Source organism: Cebidichthys violaceus, unplaced genomic scaffold, assembly GCF_023349555.1.
Source record: "Cebidichthys violaceus isolate CVI_PGR_0920_01 unplaced genomic scaffold, fCebVio1.0.p SCAF_313, whole genome shotgun sequence".
Lineage (NCBI taxonomy): Eukaryota > Metazoa > Chordata > Actinopteri > Perciformes > Stichaeidae > Cebidichthys > Cebidichthys violaceus.
Window position 1 is genome coordinate 27,501 of NW_027176499.1, and position 15,000 is coordinate 42,500.

The 15,000-nt window shown below is 45.2% G+C and overlaps 3 protein-coding genes across 6 annotated transcripts in view; 2 read left to right on the forward strand and 1 right to left on the reverse strand.

The window, feature by feature from the left end:
• LOC137882433 (ankyrin repeat, SAM and basic leucine zipper domain-containing protein 1-like) overlaps positions 1 to 2,943 on the forward strand; it is a 22,231-nt gene extending 19,288 nt beyond the window's left edge. Inside the window, 2 exon segments of the mRNA XM_068724738.1 lie at positions 2,557 to 2,631; positions 2,633 to 2,943. Coding sequence (XP_068580839.1) covers positions 2,557 to 2,631; positions 2,633 to 2,710 — 153 coding nt within the window. The 3' untranslated portion in view covers positions 2,711 to 2,943.
• Positions 2,944 to 4,848: 1,905 nt separating this feature from the next.
• On the forward strand, positions 4,849 to 14,221 carry wnt2 (wingless-type MMTV integration site family member 2). The gene is made up of 5 exons (XM_068724736.1): positions 4,849 to 5,227; positions 6,009 to 6,229; positions 8,490 to 8,767; positions 9,081 to 9,348; positions 13,341 to 14,221. Exons 1-5 carry the CDS (start codon positions 5,145 to 5,147, stop codon positions 13,544 to 13,546), a joined length of 1,056 nt encoding a protein of 351 aa, XP_068580837.1. The 5' UTR covers positions 4,849 to 5,144; the 3' UTR covers positions 13,547 to 14,221.
• Positions 14,222 to 14,618: 397 nt separating this feature from the next.
• Positions 14,619 to 15,000, reverse strand: part of LOC137882430 (suppressor of tumorigenicity 7 protein homolog) — a 6,945-nt gene continuing 6,563 nt past the window's right edge. For all 4 annotated transcript variants that reach the window (XM_068724735.1, XM_068724734.1, XM_068724733.1 and 1 more), the window contains exon 11: positions 14,619 to 14,908. In XM_068724735.1, the coding sequence (XP_068580836.1) occupies positions 14,813 to 14,908 (96 nt within the window). In that variant the 3' untranslated portion in view covers positions 14,619 to 14,812. The remainder of the gene's footprint in view (positions 14,909 to 15,000) is intronic.

A 15,000-nucleotide genomic window follows, 5' to 3' on the forward strand; every position in this document is an offset into this window, starting at 1 on the left:
CACTCTTCAGAACGAGAGGTTGCTGCCTGATTAAAAATACAACTTATATTGTACTTTGTAATTTATTTTTGCGAACGTCAACATTCATGCTGATATATATACACTGTGTGTGTGTGTGTGTGTGTGTGTGTGTGTGTGTGTGTATGTGTGTGTGTGTGTGGTGTGTATATATATCTGTGATAAGCTGAAAGTAGCTGATCAATCGCCGTTGATCTAAATTCCTTTGTTACACTGTTCCTCTCACTACTGAGGAAACGCAACAGGAACAGTGTGTTTGAGTTAGATGTCGGTGCATATATATGAATTCTGGCGAGCTCCAACAGGTATGTGCGGGAGTGCTTGCAAGTGTGCACCTGACTCGGTGTGTGTGTGTGTGTGTGTGTGTGTGTGTGTGTGTGTGTGTGTGTGTGTGTGTGTGTGTGTGTGTGTGTGTGTGTGTGTGTGTGTGTGTGTGTGTTTGCATTTGTATTTGTATTCCAAGAGGAGAAAGTCGTTCCTGACAGGGCAGAATCCTCACAGCCCATAAGTCAGCACCGCTGTGACATCGACCTGTCAGCACACAGACGATGAGGCGGAGGGATGAGGGGGCTGATGGGAAGGCACGGGGGGGGGGGGGGGGGTGAGGGAGTTTATGAGGGGAGAAACGGAGAGGCGGGGGCAAGTACAGGGTAGCAGCAGATGGAGGTGTGTGAGTGTGTTGATAGTGTAGGTAGATATCTGTGTGTGTGTGTGTGTGTGTGTGTGTGTGTGTGTGTGTGTGTGTGTGTGTGTGTGTGTGTGTGTGTGTGCATGTGTGTGTGTCTGATAGCGTTAGTCGGGTGTGGGGGTTCCCTCGGTTGTGTCAGACAAGAATCTGACGGCCAACGGAGCCATTTGGACCCACTGGCTCTCAGCCCGAGGACCATAAAACACAAAGTATAAACCTCATCTATGGAACACACACACACACACACACACACACACACACTGTCTCTGATGGAGCTCCCCACCACACAGGCTGGGACACACACAACACACACACCACACACACACACACACACACACACACACACACACACACTGTGGTTGGTGATGCCTTGTAAAGAAACTAAAGAAAGAGGAAAAAAAACGAAGTTAAAGAGTAAACAGCTAAACTAACTCCAGCGATGTGAATGAGGGCGGTGCTCGTTACTGCCATCTAGTGTTGGCTTTGATGAACGTTTCACAATGTTGAACGTGTTAACTCGAATGACTAAAGAAATGTGTAGTTCGGATAGGAGAAGAGTGTCGAAGTATGTAGCTTAAAGCTGCACTTATACATATTTTCATACAAACATTGGGTCCCTTAGTGTAATGAGAAACAAGCCCTCATAGTGACAACTCCACAGGAAATTATCACCACTTAAGAGTTGATGTAGAGCTAAACGAGAGTGAATATTGGATGTACATTCATGGTGGAGTGAAAAATTACTGAATTAGAGATGCACTGATTGCAATTTTCTTGGCCAATTAAAATATATCCTATTTTCTTTCTAGGGAACTATATTTGACAGCAAGTCTCCAGACTAACTTTTTGTACCAACGTCCTGAGTTAAGTAGTTAAGTAGTTTTGTTGCCTCAACCTAACTAAATAGTTTAGTTGTCTAAACCTAACTAAGTGGTTTTGTTGCCTCAACCTAACTAAATAGTTTAGTTGTCTAAACCTAACTAAGTAGTTTAGTTGTCTAAACCTAACTATGTAGTTTTGTTGTCTAAACCTAACTAAGTAGTTTAGTTGTCTAAACCTAACTAAGTAGTTTAGTTGTCTAAACCTAACTAAGTAGTTTAGTTGTCTAAACCTAACTAAATAGTTTAGTTGTCTAAACCTAACTAAGTAGTTTTTGTTGTCTAAACCTAACTAAGTAGTTTTGTTGTCTAAACCTAATTTAAGTAGTTTTGTTGTCTAAACCTAATTTAAGTAGTTTTGTTGTCTAAACCTAATTTAAGTAGTTTTGTTGTCTAAACCTAATTTAAGTAGTTTCCAGTGAAGACGGGAGATTATTTTGAAAAGCTTCAGCGGATTAAAGATTAAAAGAATATAGCTTTTTTGATTTGGTATCCATGCTGCATTCATGTCCGTGGGAATAACACCTTTCCCAGCATTTACCACAAGAACGTCCTTGTTGGTGGAATTCAGGAAGTTGGAAGAAATCTGAGTTTCCTCGAGTCATCTCCCACCGGAAGCTGACCTCGTCAAACGTTCTCTCATGATTGATGAATCCTTGAGGAAGTTTGGGTGACTCAGGGTTTTTTGTTTTTTTCTTCTTGCGAGTCACGCTGTGGTGGTGCGACGGGACCAGACATGTCCGTGTGATTCCCACCACGATACTAACTCAGCTGATATTTCCCACCCAGTCTGACCAGTTTAACTGTCATAATCCAGACTGGATTAGGTTGAAATGACCCCTTCTACTTCCTGCATGAGGACCACCTCACCTCTGACCGCAGGACTGTGTGTTTCTCATGTGAACCTCTCCTCCTCCTCCTCCCTCCTCCTCCTCCCTCCTCCTCCTCCTCCTCCTCCTCCCTCTCCCTCAGATGGACCAGGCCGGAGATTGCTGCCAGCTTCCTCAACCTGGTTCCCGCAACCGGAGGACGCGGTCGACTCTGACCGGAGGTCTTACTGAGCGCGCTCGGAGCCACTTTCTTCCTGCTCCTCTACAGAGCTGCCAGCGGGAAGGTTAACCTGTAGACGTACAGGAACTCGTGTTCATCAGTTGGTTTAATAAGATCGTCAGAATATTTTGTTATTGGTGAGAAATTGGATTATGGAAGAAGTGATATGTTTTAGGACGAAGTTTGACAAGACGGCTTTTTTTTATTTCTGCTGCTGTAAAAGTTTTCTTCTCCACTTTGCTCCGTCTTTTGTCTTTGAGTTTAGTTCAGAATGTTTTTTATGTTTTAAGGGTTTAAGTGAATATTAAAGTTTCTAATTTCTTGCAATTTAAGATCTTTTCAGTGCCTGCAAAATCAAATGGAACTTGGTTTATATACAAACATATATATATATGACAGACATATATACACACAAAAAACATAAAAATGAAATGTCATAAATATATTCATGACATTTGCCATGAGTCGATCAAAATATAAATAAATGAATATATATGTGTTTGTATATATATATATATTTTGTATTTTTATATATATACAAACATGCACATATATATATATACATATATACATATATATATATATATATACACGTATATATATATATATATATGTATATATATATATGTATATATATATATGTATATATATATACGTGTATATATATATATATAATGTGTGTATATATATATTTTTATGTACATACATACATACATATAAATACATACATATTTGTATTTATGTATATATATATATATATATATATATATATGCATACATATATATACAGTATATATATAAATATGTACAAATTGTCATAACTATATATTTATGACAGTTGCCATGAGCCAATCAAAATAAATGTGTATATATATAAACACATATATATATATAAATTTATCTTTGGTTTACTTTGATCGTCGAAGATGTTCAATTTCAGTTAAAGAGACGTTTCTAAAACCCAGAAAAAGAAACGCTTGTTTGTTTGAGTTGTCAGCTTAATCCTCAAAGAGCATCTAGCTCCGGTGACTTCCTGTACTTCAACTTCACTCAGTCAGAGTCTTCAGGAGCTGAGTAAATATTCTTTCTCTTCATTAAACATGGAGTGGAACACAGTGACCCGCCGTAAAGGGATTTGGCACAGACGTGCCCAAATTACTCCGATTACATTTGATTTCTATTACAGACGTATTACAACTGCTGCTGCTGCTGCAACACCGCCGTCGTGTTCAATGGGCTGAGCAGAGCAGAAAGAGAGAACTCCTTAAGTCTACTTGTTGTTTTATGGTTTTCTTCCACGGGGATCACAGGGAGAGAGGGAAAAAAAAAAATCCAATTTGCCCATTAATCTCATGTGGTTCAGGGTCTCCTGGACCTCCAGATCCACCAGGGCCAAGATCAAAGATGGAGGAAATACCGTGTGACAGTGGTGCAGACTTCAAAAAGACCGTGATAGATAATCCAATTGAAATGGACACATCACCTTTAGGTGCTGCTTTGGGAGAACCGGTGCGTAATTTCCCTGTTCCTCTTTTTCTTTTTCTTTTTTAACCATCATTCCTGAGTTATTAGTCGGACCGAGTGATGGTTTGTATAAGGCTGTAAAATAACAATGCGTCATGCTTTTGGAGATCAGAAATATTTGGCACCTGTGCGTCATTTGGTTATGGCAACGGGCTCCAAGTAAGTCCACTCTTTGTTTTTAAGGCCTCAATGCGCAAACAATACGTGACCGAAAATAATAATAAACGAGATACTTGAATTATGAGATGTAGGTGTATAGTTTGATGACTAATTATTCATAATTTCAGCCCTTTAAATCCTGAAAAGTATATTCTTAAAAGTGCGCAAAAAGATGCAGATCCCACGAGATAAATGGTGCGTAAAAAGCGTCATCTTTCTACGCTGATGTGCGCGCTTTTCTTTTTCTTTTTTGCTGCGTGACTGACATTGGCTGAGAACGTGCTCCTCTCCCTCTGAACGCGCCGGTGCAGTTTGAGTGTAGCCGCCCCCCCCCCCCCCCCAATCCCATCCCATCCCGCGTGGACCGCATCTCAGCGGCGCGGCGGAGCTCCGGTCTGGACGCGGGCCAAAGCCTGTCTGGTGTCAAACCAGCCTGAACAGATACTCTCAGACATTCTCATCTCTGCGCCTCATTCCTGAGACGGGACTCTGCCCACCCCTCGTGTAAAGCAATTTAAACCTGATAGCACATCACCTCCTCTGAAGATATTTGCCAGACTATTAAGAGCTTCACTTTTTCTTTTTTCCTTTTTTTTTCTTCTTTTTTTTTCCTCCCCTCGCCGGCGCGCAACCGAGTCATGGCTTTTACGCGCAGACCTCCGTCCTCTGGCTGTGTGATGATACATGTTTTAATCCAAGCTTGATTTTTTTTTTTTTTTTTCTCGGAGATTCAACAAGTTGTGACTTCTCCTAATGTTTTATATTTCTGTCTTTCATTCGTGGGAATGCTCCGTCCTGATCCATAAAAGGACCGACGTTTGCTTAATATGAACGTATTGTCGAGCGGAATATGTTTGTATTTATCTGTCGCAGTCTTCTGGATGACGGCTGAGGTCGATGCGTCCTGGTGGTGAGTACCGTGAGTTTTATCCTCTATTTTTACATCTTCAATGCAACCTGCGAAAGCCCACGCGCTGCATGCATGGCTTTCTCACTGACACGTTTTTAGCGCAAAACGCGGCTAAACGTTGTTTAAATGAATACACTGGGATTTGTATTGTTTCTCTCCTCGTTTTGATAATTATTATATTTTTTTATATTCTTGATTGAGTGAAATGGTTTTCATGACTTGACGTTTAGGTCTGAATATTTGGACAGATACGTCTACAGGATAAAGTCATTCGATATCATTTCATTTCTCTTTATTTGCTGACTTTTCGCTTTTCTCGCAAAAGGTTCTGTTTCCATTTTTCCAAACGTCACACCGCCTGTGATACCGAGAGGCTGTTTGCGCAGATAATTTTCTTTAATTTCTCTCTCTCTCTCTCTCTCTGGTCTTTCTCTAATCGCTGAGGGGAAATCCCTGCAGCCTGCAAGTGTTCAAATTCCCTGCATGTCCGTCGTCACCTTGTTCTGCAGGTACATGGGAGTGTGGACTTGTTAGGAGCGACTTCAACACAGAGCTGCTCAAGGAGACACCTTTTTGTTTTGTCGCTTCATTATCTTTTTTTTTTACTCCTTTTCTATTTCTGTGTCTTCTACGACATCTTCTGTAAGTTCTGTCTTTTAGATAATTGAGAGAACTCAAATTTTGTTTCATCCAGATGTTTCCCTCTATCTCACACGTTTCCCTTCCTTTGATCAATGCTTTGGAACCCCCAGATGTTCTCACTCCCCCTGTCCGTCTGCAGGTACATGGGCACGCTGGGCTCCCAGGTGATGTGCGACAACATCCCCGGTCTGGTGAACAAGCAGCGCCAGCTGTGCCGCCAGCACCCCAAGGTGATGCAGGCCATCGGGGCCGGGATGAAGGACTGGATCTCCGAGTGCCAGCACCAATTCCGCAACCACCGCTGGAACTGCAACACCACGGCCAGAGACCACAACCTGTTCGGACGCCTGCTGCTGCGCAGTGAGTGGAGGAGGACACCGGTTTTACTTCATGAGGAACAAAAGTCCCACTTTCTGCTAAATGAGGTTTTAAAACCATTAAGATTTAGAACAGCAGGGAGACACTGACTGAAATGAAACCCCCATGTCCATCCTGCCTGCTGAAGTGTCCTTGAGCAAGTCACTGAGCCTCAGGGGGAAGAGAAAGTTTGTTCTCATCCGCCGCTGTACACAGCTGTACCTGAGAACGATAATGCTCCCACGAAAACCTAATCGTATATAATCCACATAATCATGATCCAGATTTATTTGTCACTAACCAAGTAGTTTTGTTGCCAAGTCCTTTCCTGCGGAGACGGAGGTTTATTTTGAAAAGACTGGATCCATCAAAGGGGCGGGACTTTCACACGTGCTGCTGGACTTTGACACAAGCCGTTGTCTGAGGATGCGCTGCTTTTCGTAACCCTTACAACGAGTCGTTCAGAACCACAAAATGAAGCGTGTCCTCTTCACGGCATTGGCCGCCATTTTTTTTCTTCCCTACAGTAGCCCAGAACGGACAAACCAAACACCGGTTCTCCTTCACGCCGCCGCGAGATGACGCCCAAAAAAAATCCTACGCATCCCAAAACCTAAAAATAAGGTTATCAAATAATCCTCAAGTCGCGGTTCACAGTTGTCGTTTCTAAACGCACAATAAGTCAAATCTGATACATTCTGAATCTTTAGACTTTGTTGTAGGAAAACAACAATTATTTGACTTAAAGTAAAGTCATGAAATGATGAGTTCAGGGACATCACGTTGTCTGCGCCGGTATATCTGCTGGATTGTGTTACAGCACACCGATCTGTTAACGGTAACAAACACGTCGTCTCAATTTAACGCCGACGAATCTAAACAACCGGTTGTTTTTTTTATTTGAAAGTGTTGATTTACTGCGACGCCGAGGATCTCTGGTGAAACCGACAGTTCCCTCTCAGATATGTCTTCTTTTCTTTTTCCTCCTCAGAAGGTTGGTTGGATCACATTCCACACCTCGTCTCACTTTACATCTGTACATTTATCACGTCGGTGCAGCCGACTGGTTTCTCCGTTAGTCTGTTCTCGTGTTGGGGGGGGGGGGGGGGGGGGGTGGTTATGCTACTCAGTACTTTGTTGTAGTAATATTATGACGTCTGGTCGGCAGATTTAGTGCTGAAATGATTTGTTAGTGAAGGAAAAATTGATCTGGAACCGTTTTTTTTTTTTTTTTTTCTTTCTTTTTGGTCCTACTGATGCTCCACCAGTGCAACACTTTATAGTAGTAGAAGTATTTATGTCTCATAACACAGTACATAGAGTAACGACGACACTGAGTCCGTCTGTATTTACTTATCAGATGTTATAGATTATAGATATTACAGATATAATATTATCAACTTTCACTTAACTTGTACTTCATGTCATTTTAAAAAAAATCTTTGTTCAATTTACCAGAATTAGCAACAATTGTGTTAATTGATTTATGGAGCAACGCAAGTCATTTATCAAGCATAGAATACTGTATAAATACCATAAGTAGAAAACACCACACAGTTTCAGCTGCTTTACTTTTATTTAATGTCTTTTGAGTTTTTCGATTGTTCGTCGTGCAAAACATACAATCTTCAGGACTTTGGGAAACTGTCATTTCTCCCTACTGTCTTAGATTTTATAGATGAGAATTAAAAAAATCCATAATCTTTTATTGTTGTATTGCCGGTGGATCAGAGAGAGGATCGTCAGGACGATGTTCCTCTCCCATGCCCTGAGATTTAACCCGCGAGGCGGATCCTTCGACTTAGTCCGTTTCATGTCGGGGGTGGTGGGGGGGGCGCTCTAATCAGCCGTGTGGTATTCGGACCTCCCAGCCGGGCCCCGGCCGTGTCACACAGCATTACGGCGGCGCACCGAGGCCCCCCCCCCCCCCCCCGGTCAGAAGCTCCTTACTGTCAATGTCAGCGGGCTAATTTCAAACAATTACACAGGAGGGTTTTTAAAGTTCTCCTCTCTGGTTCTCTCAGCGTTCCCCTCGTTAGCCGCGCTCAACTAAGCTGACTGAGACGGTGAGATCACTGCGTGTGTGTGTGTGTGTGTGTGTGTGTGTGTGTGTGTGTGTGTGTAATAGTTGTGCTGATACGATACTCTTGAGTGACTAATGCAAAATGTGTTCCAGATAAATCCCATTCCTCTGTGCATGAAAAATAAAGACTTGCCTTTTCTCGCTTCCTTCCTCACAAACGTTGCCTCGTCTCCCCTTCAGGCAGCCGCGAGGTGGCCTTCATGTACGCCATCTCCTCGGCCGGCGTGGTCTACACGTTGGCGCGCGCCTGCAGCCAGGGCGAGCTGGACTCCTGCTCCTGCGACCCCAAGAAGAAGGGCTCGTCGCGGGACGCCAAGGGCTCCTTCGACTGGGGCGGCTGCAGCGACCACGTGGAGCACGCCATGCGCTTCAGCCAGGGCTTCGTGGACGCCAAGGAGAGGAAGGAGAGGGACGCCCGGGCGCTGATGAACCTGCACAACAACCGAGCCGGCAGGAAGGTGAGGAGGCACTGGCCATCTAAAAGCACCCGCAGCGATTACTTAAAGGATTCTGTTTACCAAAGGTGTTTTTGGAGAAGGTATTTTATTCTGGAAAAATGGCAGAAATAGTCATAAAAAGTTCAAATTTCAAGATAAGAATGTAAAGAGTTTAAGTATCATTAACAAGAAAAGTAGAAACCAATTAGAAACCAATCTTTGTGAAAAAACTGAGCAACTTTATTTGTTTTCTAATGTTTAGAATGAGGAGAAAGTTGCTTTTCTTTTGTACGACCGTCTCTTAACGTCACTTCCTGTTCCCTCCCCTCTCCAGGCGGTGAAGCGCTTCATGACTCTGGAGTGTAAATGTCACGGCGTCAGCGGGTCGTGCAGCGTGCGGACCTGCTGGCTCGCCATGGCCGACTTCAGGCGCACCGGCGACCACCTGCGCAAGAGGTACAACGGCGCCGTGCAGGTGGCCGTCAACCAGTACGGCACCGGGTTCACCGCCGCGCACGCGCACTTCAAGCGGCGGCCCAGCAAGAACGACCTGGTGTACTCGGAGGACTCGCCGGACTACTGCATACGGGACCACGAGTCAGGTAAACGGCCCGGCACTCGACTCTCCAGTGAGAAGCATCGGGCGACATTTGGGAAGTCGGGAAGTCCAACTTCACCAAAGTCACACAATCACACAAACAAAGTTAAGTGATCGAGGCAGCGGTGGACCGGCAACTCTCTCTTCCTGTGAGGTAGAATTACTGTCGTCAGTGACGTCTTGAATGCAACTTAAACTAAAGATGATTTTTTTTTTTTTTTACTTTTTTTTTGGTGGATCGTCTTCCAGTGTTTGTTTAGCGCCGGATCGTTTTCACAGAGAGCCTGAAAGTTACAGTTTAGGGTGGAGCGGATATTTTACACTCTCAGATTAGACTTTAAAAATAATACTTTATGCTTCTGTTTCATGAGGGAATCCAGAGCGGTTGTTGCTCCTGTGCGTCAGAGGGAGTCTGCGTAAAGTTTTTAAGGTTCAAATTCACAATGAATGTCCGTCTCCAGCGTCAAACCGGTGATTCTTATCAGCAGATTTGTCTAAACGATGAGTGTGTGTTTGTGTAACTATGGAGGCAGTGAGTTCTTCTCACTTTGACGGTGTTACTGCTGCACTTTTTTTTTAGCTTTTGTCGTTAAACATCAGGCTGAATCTTATCGCAGCAAAGACGTGTCGTGAAATCTGTGTTTGTGAGAAGGAAAAGAAGAGTGTGTGTGTGTGTGTGTGTGTGTGTGTGTGTGTGTGTGTGTGTGTGTGAGTGTGAGTGAACAGAGAAGGTGGATGCCTGACAGGCAGCAGATGATCCGTGGCGATCGGGTGTCGGCCAGTTTAAGACCCATTACACACTTCTGTGGACTGAAACCTTAGAGCACCACAGATCACTATAAATCACCTCCACTGGAAACACACACACACACACACACACACACACACACACACACACACACCTGAGGGCACGATTGGCCAGCAAAGACAGGCCTATTTCGGAGGGGGGGGGGGCAACACGCACAATACAATAGTTAGTAGTACACAGTGTGTTTTGTGTCAACTCTTGCTCTAGGACACTAGTGTAGGGTACAACTCCTGCTTAAGGACACTAGTGTAGGGTACAACTCCTGCTTAAGGACACTTGTGTAGGGTACAACTCTTACTCTAGGACACTTGTGTAGGGTACAACTCTTACTCTAGGACACTTGTGTAGGGTACAACTCTTGTAGTGATGAACCCTGGGCTTCGTCTGTCAGGGTGTCATGTGTTCATGTGTGAACAGCGGACGTTATCAGACACCGTCATGGTTTTATGACCCTAAAATAAGTCTTAACTTTAACCTGCTGTGTTTAACGCTCAGATGTGTTCAGAAGAATGGTTTGAATTCATCTTCATGTCTGGAAGATAACATAGTTTGATCTTTGGTGTTTGATTTGAATATATTTTACGTCATGGTCATGTGTCTATTTGGTGGGGAGTGATTTCATTTGTGGAATGTTTTTACTCTAAGGTGTGTGATGAACTGTAGATTAGTTGATGGACAGAAACATTTATCAGCTTTTCTTGACCCTTTCCTAAGTCCCGCCCCTCAAACGTAGACTGGCTAATCATAGCGTAGCATCGACAGGCTCTGCTCCACAAACTCTCGTTTAATTGTTTCAGATGTTCAGGCTGGTTTAGTGGATTCATCGTTGTTTAATAGTGATACTTGTTACCCAGAGAGTAAGACAATTCAAATTGGTGAATTACTCACCTCTTGATGGACCTCTGGAGGTCTTCGGGCCTCCTTCAGGGAACAAGTAGAGGCTTCACAGCAGACATGGAGGCTTTCTGTGCTGTGTACATGTAAGCAGGGTGAGGTAACACACACAAAACACACACAAAACACACACACACACACACACATATATACACACACACACACACACACCCTCGGGCCTCTCATGAGAACTTAACTCCCTCTCTAAAGACCGAGTCCTCTGGGACACACACAGAGACAGAGGCATGTAAACTCACTCTCAGTCATGACACGAACTGTACGGTGAATCATCCTCACACACTCTCACACACTCTCACACACACTCACACACACACACACACACACACACACACACACACACTTGTTCTTTCTCCCATCACACAAACACACTAAAAAAACGCTCAGACATGCAAACTCACCCTCAATCATTCTGAATAACACACAGACTGAATCCAATCTCTCTCACTCTCTCACACACACACACACACACTCTCTCTCACACACACACACACACACACACACACACACACACACACACACACACACACAGATAGAGAGACGGGCCCCTCTGTGCCTCTTTTCAAAGTGTGAAATCAATTTCCCTCGGCCCCGGCGAGGCTCAGGTGCTAAACTCATCTCTCGGCGCCCCTTCATCTTAATTCAATAAGCAGACGCTGGGAGAGACTCCGGCCGTGATGTCAGCCCCTCGCAGGGCAGCATACCGGCAGATGACGGGCGGGCGAAAGGATGGCGGGCGCGCCGCCAAAGGGGCGGGGCTTCAGGTTTCATGCCCAGACATATTACCTGGCGAGGGGGGGTGGGTGGGGTGGGGGGCGTGTGCACGGAGCGAAGCAGAATGTAAACACGGAGCGAATTCCAGAACTGTGTTCGAGATGGCACTTGAAGCCGGCGCATCATTTTTTTTTTTCTTTTCCTTAACTTTTATTTATACAGGAAAAGTCTGCTGAACACACACACACACACACACACACACACACACACACACACACACACACACACACACACACACACTTTAAGTTTTTAAAACCTTTTAAAATCGACCTGCAAGCTTTATCTTAAAGGTGTAGCTGCTCCCTCAGTTACAGTAGAAGAGAGTGTGTGTGTGTGTGTGTGTGTGTGTGTGTGTGTGTGTGTGTGTGTGTGTGTCTCTGTCTCCTGTAAAATGAACAGCTGATGAAGAGGGTGAGTTCAGGCTGACGGCTCCTTTCATCAATCTCTCATCTCTCCTTCATCCGGCGTTCATCATCTTGCTCGGTTAATGATGCGCTCCCATTGGCTGTTGACCACGGATACGACTGCTCTGATTGGCCACATTTAGAGCGAACGTCTTAAATCTGCAGTAATTTCCCAGGATGCTTCTCTCTCTCTCTCTTTGAGCTCACACGTTTGTTTTGTGCTGAAACACATCAGAGCATTTAGAATAATAGAGAGAACGTGTTAATGTGCAGCCGATTCTGTTTAAAAGTTCTTCTTTATTTAAGATCTGGAAACGTTTTCACCTGTTTTAAAACTCAAAAACACAGAAAACTGAACCAAAGATGAGTTTCTAGTTTATAAAGTGAACGATTAATAAAGTAAAGCAGATCAATCCTCACTGACCTCTCCTCTCTCTTTCCCCCCCGTTTCTCTCTCCTTCTCCCCCTCTTTTCCTCTCTCTCCTCTCCCTTTCTCTCTTCCGCTCCCACTTCCTCCGTCTCTCTCTCTTCCTCTCTCTCTCCCTCCCCCCTCTCTACCTCTCCATCTCTTTCTCTCCCTCCATCCTCCCTCTTCCTCCATCTCTCTCCTCTCCCTCTCTCTTCCGCTCCCTCCATCTCTCTCTCTTCCTCCGTCTCCCTCTTCCTCGCTCTCTTCCTCTCCCTCACTCCCCCTTCCTCCATCTCCTCTCCCTCTCTTCCGCTCCCTCCGTCTCTCTCTTCCTCCGTCTCTCTCCCTCTTCCTCGCTCTCCCTTCCTCCATCTCCTCTCCCTCTCTTCCGCTCCCTCCGTCTCTCTCTTCCTCCCTTCCGCTCCCTCCGTCTCTCTCCCTCTTCCTCGCTCTCTCCCCCTTCCTCCATCTCCTCTCCCTCTCTTCCGCTCCCTCCGTCTCTCTCCTCTTCCTGTCTCTCTCCATCTTCCTCTCTCCCTCACTCCCCCTTCCTCCATCTCCTCTCCCTCTCTTCCGCTCCTGCCGTCTCTCTCTCTCTTCCTCCGTCTCTCTCCTCTCCCTCCGTCTCTCTCCTCTCCCTCCGTCTCTCTCCTCTTCCTCTTCCTCTGTCTCCCCCCCCCCCCCCCCAGGCTCTATGGGTACCGGTGGCCGTGTGTGTGACCGGTCCTCGGTGTCGGTGGACGGCTGTGAGGTGATGTGCTGCGGTCGAGGCTACGACACGTCCAGGATCAGCCGGACCACGAAGTGCGAGTGCAAGTTCCAGTGGTGCTGCTCGGTGCGCTGCAGCGACTGTCACCAGCAGGTGGACGTGCACACCTGTAAAGACCAGACGTGACCCGACACCTCGGAGCGCGAGCGTGTGTGTGTGTGTGTGTGTGTGTGTGTGTGTGTGTGTGTGTGTCGCCTGTCAATCAAACAGTAGGTAGCGTACGGTCCGAGTGTCTAAACTAAGAGTTTAAAGATAAACCAGGACGTCAAAGTGATTCAGAAAACAGGCGAAACACAAAGAAGCTAACGAGTGAACCACGACGTCACCTGAGGCACAAGACACTGAACTCAAGGAAGGTTGTTCCTCTTCGTTCATAGCTGAAATCTTACTTCACTGTATTTATTTACTCACCAGCGTCTCACTTATAACCCAGTCTTTGCTGTCGTTTTATGTAAATATGTGTTTGTGTAAATTAAAATCAGACGTCTAGAGAATAGAAACGTTATCTTATCATTAACCAGCTCGCTTCGCTTCCTCCTGCCGTGAGAGCCAATCACAGGACTCCTATTCCCTGGCTGAGATTAAGGAACGTGGACATTTTTTATTTTTTTTTGAAGACGTCGTCGTCCGTTACTTCTCAGGCAGCCATTGATTTCTATTCGCTTCACGATCGTTCCCTGGTAATGCAGTTTAACTTCAGCGCAGACTTGGTTCCGTTTCGATAGTTCTTCATGTCGTACAGAAGTGGATCTGCACTTGAGACCGCCGCGTATTAAAAATACACATTTCTCCCGTCTCAAACACCCGGTGGACGCAGGTCAAACTCTTCTTCTACCTGTGGACTGAGGCGTTAGTTTGCGGATGAAAACACGGATGATGAACATTTGACAACCTACCAGCTGCTGTGTGGAGATGATGATGTCGTCGTCTGTGCTCTTCTCTCCGGGTCGAGGTCGTGAACCAAGAAAAAAAAACGTCGGGAAGAAGTCGGCTTGCAGCAATACACAAAAAGTCCTTTATTGTATTTTTTTGTCTTTTCACTTTTTTAATGATGGCAATTGATCACCTCTTTTTTTTCCTTTTTTTTTTGTACAACAAAAGAACAGCTTTAAATGATTGAAAACCCCAAAAAATGCAAACATATCAAATAAAGTCAAAACCACATCTGGATTCCAGTGTTTTGCCTTTTTTCTGTCTCCTGTCTCCTGTCTCCCGTCTCCCGTCGTCTGTCCCTCGGGTTGGTTTTGAACTCGCTGATCTCGGCACAAAGGTGCGTCAGTCCGGTCCAACGCAGCGTTCTGGGTTTCAGTTCGGCTGTTTCTGTCCGGAAGGAGGTCCCGGTCCCGAGTCTGAGTCGGGTCGGGGTCGGGGTCCGGTTGGGTCGGGTCCGGGTCAGATGCGGGTGAGTTGGTGCCAGAGGCTGGACGGCAGGATGCTCTCCACCTTCTCCATGATGAAGTTGAGAGGAGCGAACAGCGTGCTGAGGAACTACGAGGGAGACAAAGAGGACCCGTCTCATAAACGCTGCAGAACTAGAACTATTTCAATCTGACTTCATCTCGAGTTAAAGGGGAACTTTA

Excerpts from the sequence above, each read along its gene's own strand:
- wnt2 (XM_068724736.1), top strand. The coding sequence starts at position 5,145 with ATGAACGTATTGTCGAGCGGAATATGTTTGTATTTATCTGTCGCAGTC. Across the intron at positions 6,230-8,489 it reads CGGACGCCTGCTGCTGCGCA|GCAGCCGCGAGGTGGCCTTC; the intron begins GTGAGTGGAGGA and ends TCTCCCCTTCAG. Across the intron at positions 8,768-9,080 it reads ACAACCGAGCCGGCAGGAAG|GCGGTGAAGCGCTTCATGAC; the intron begins GTGAGGAGGCAC and ends TCCCCTCTCCAG.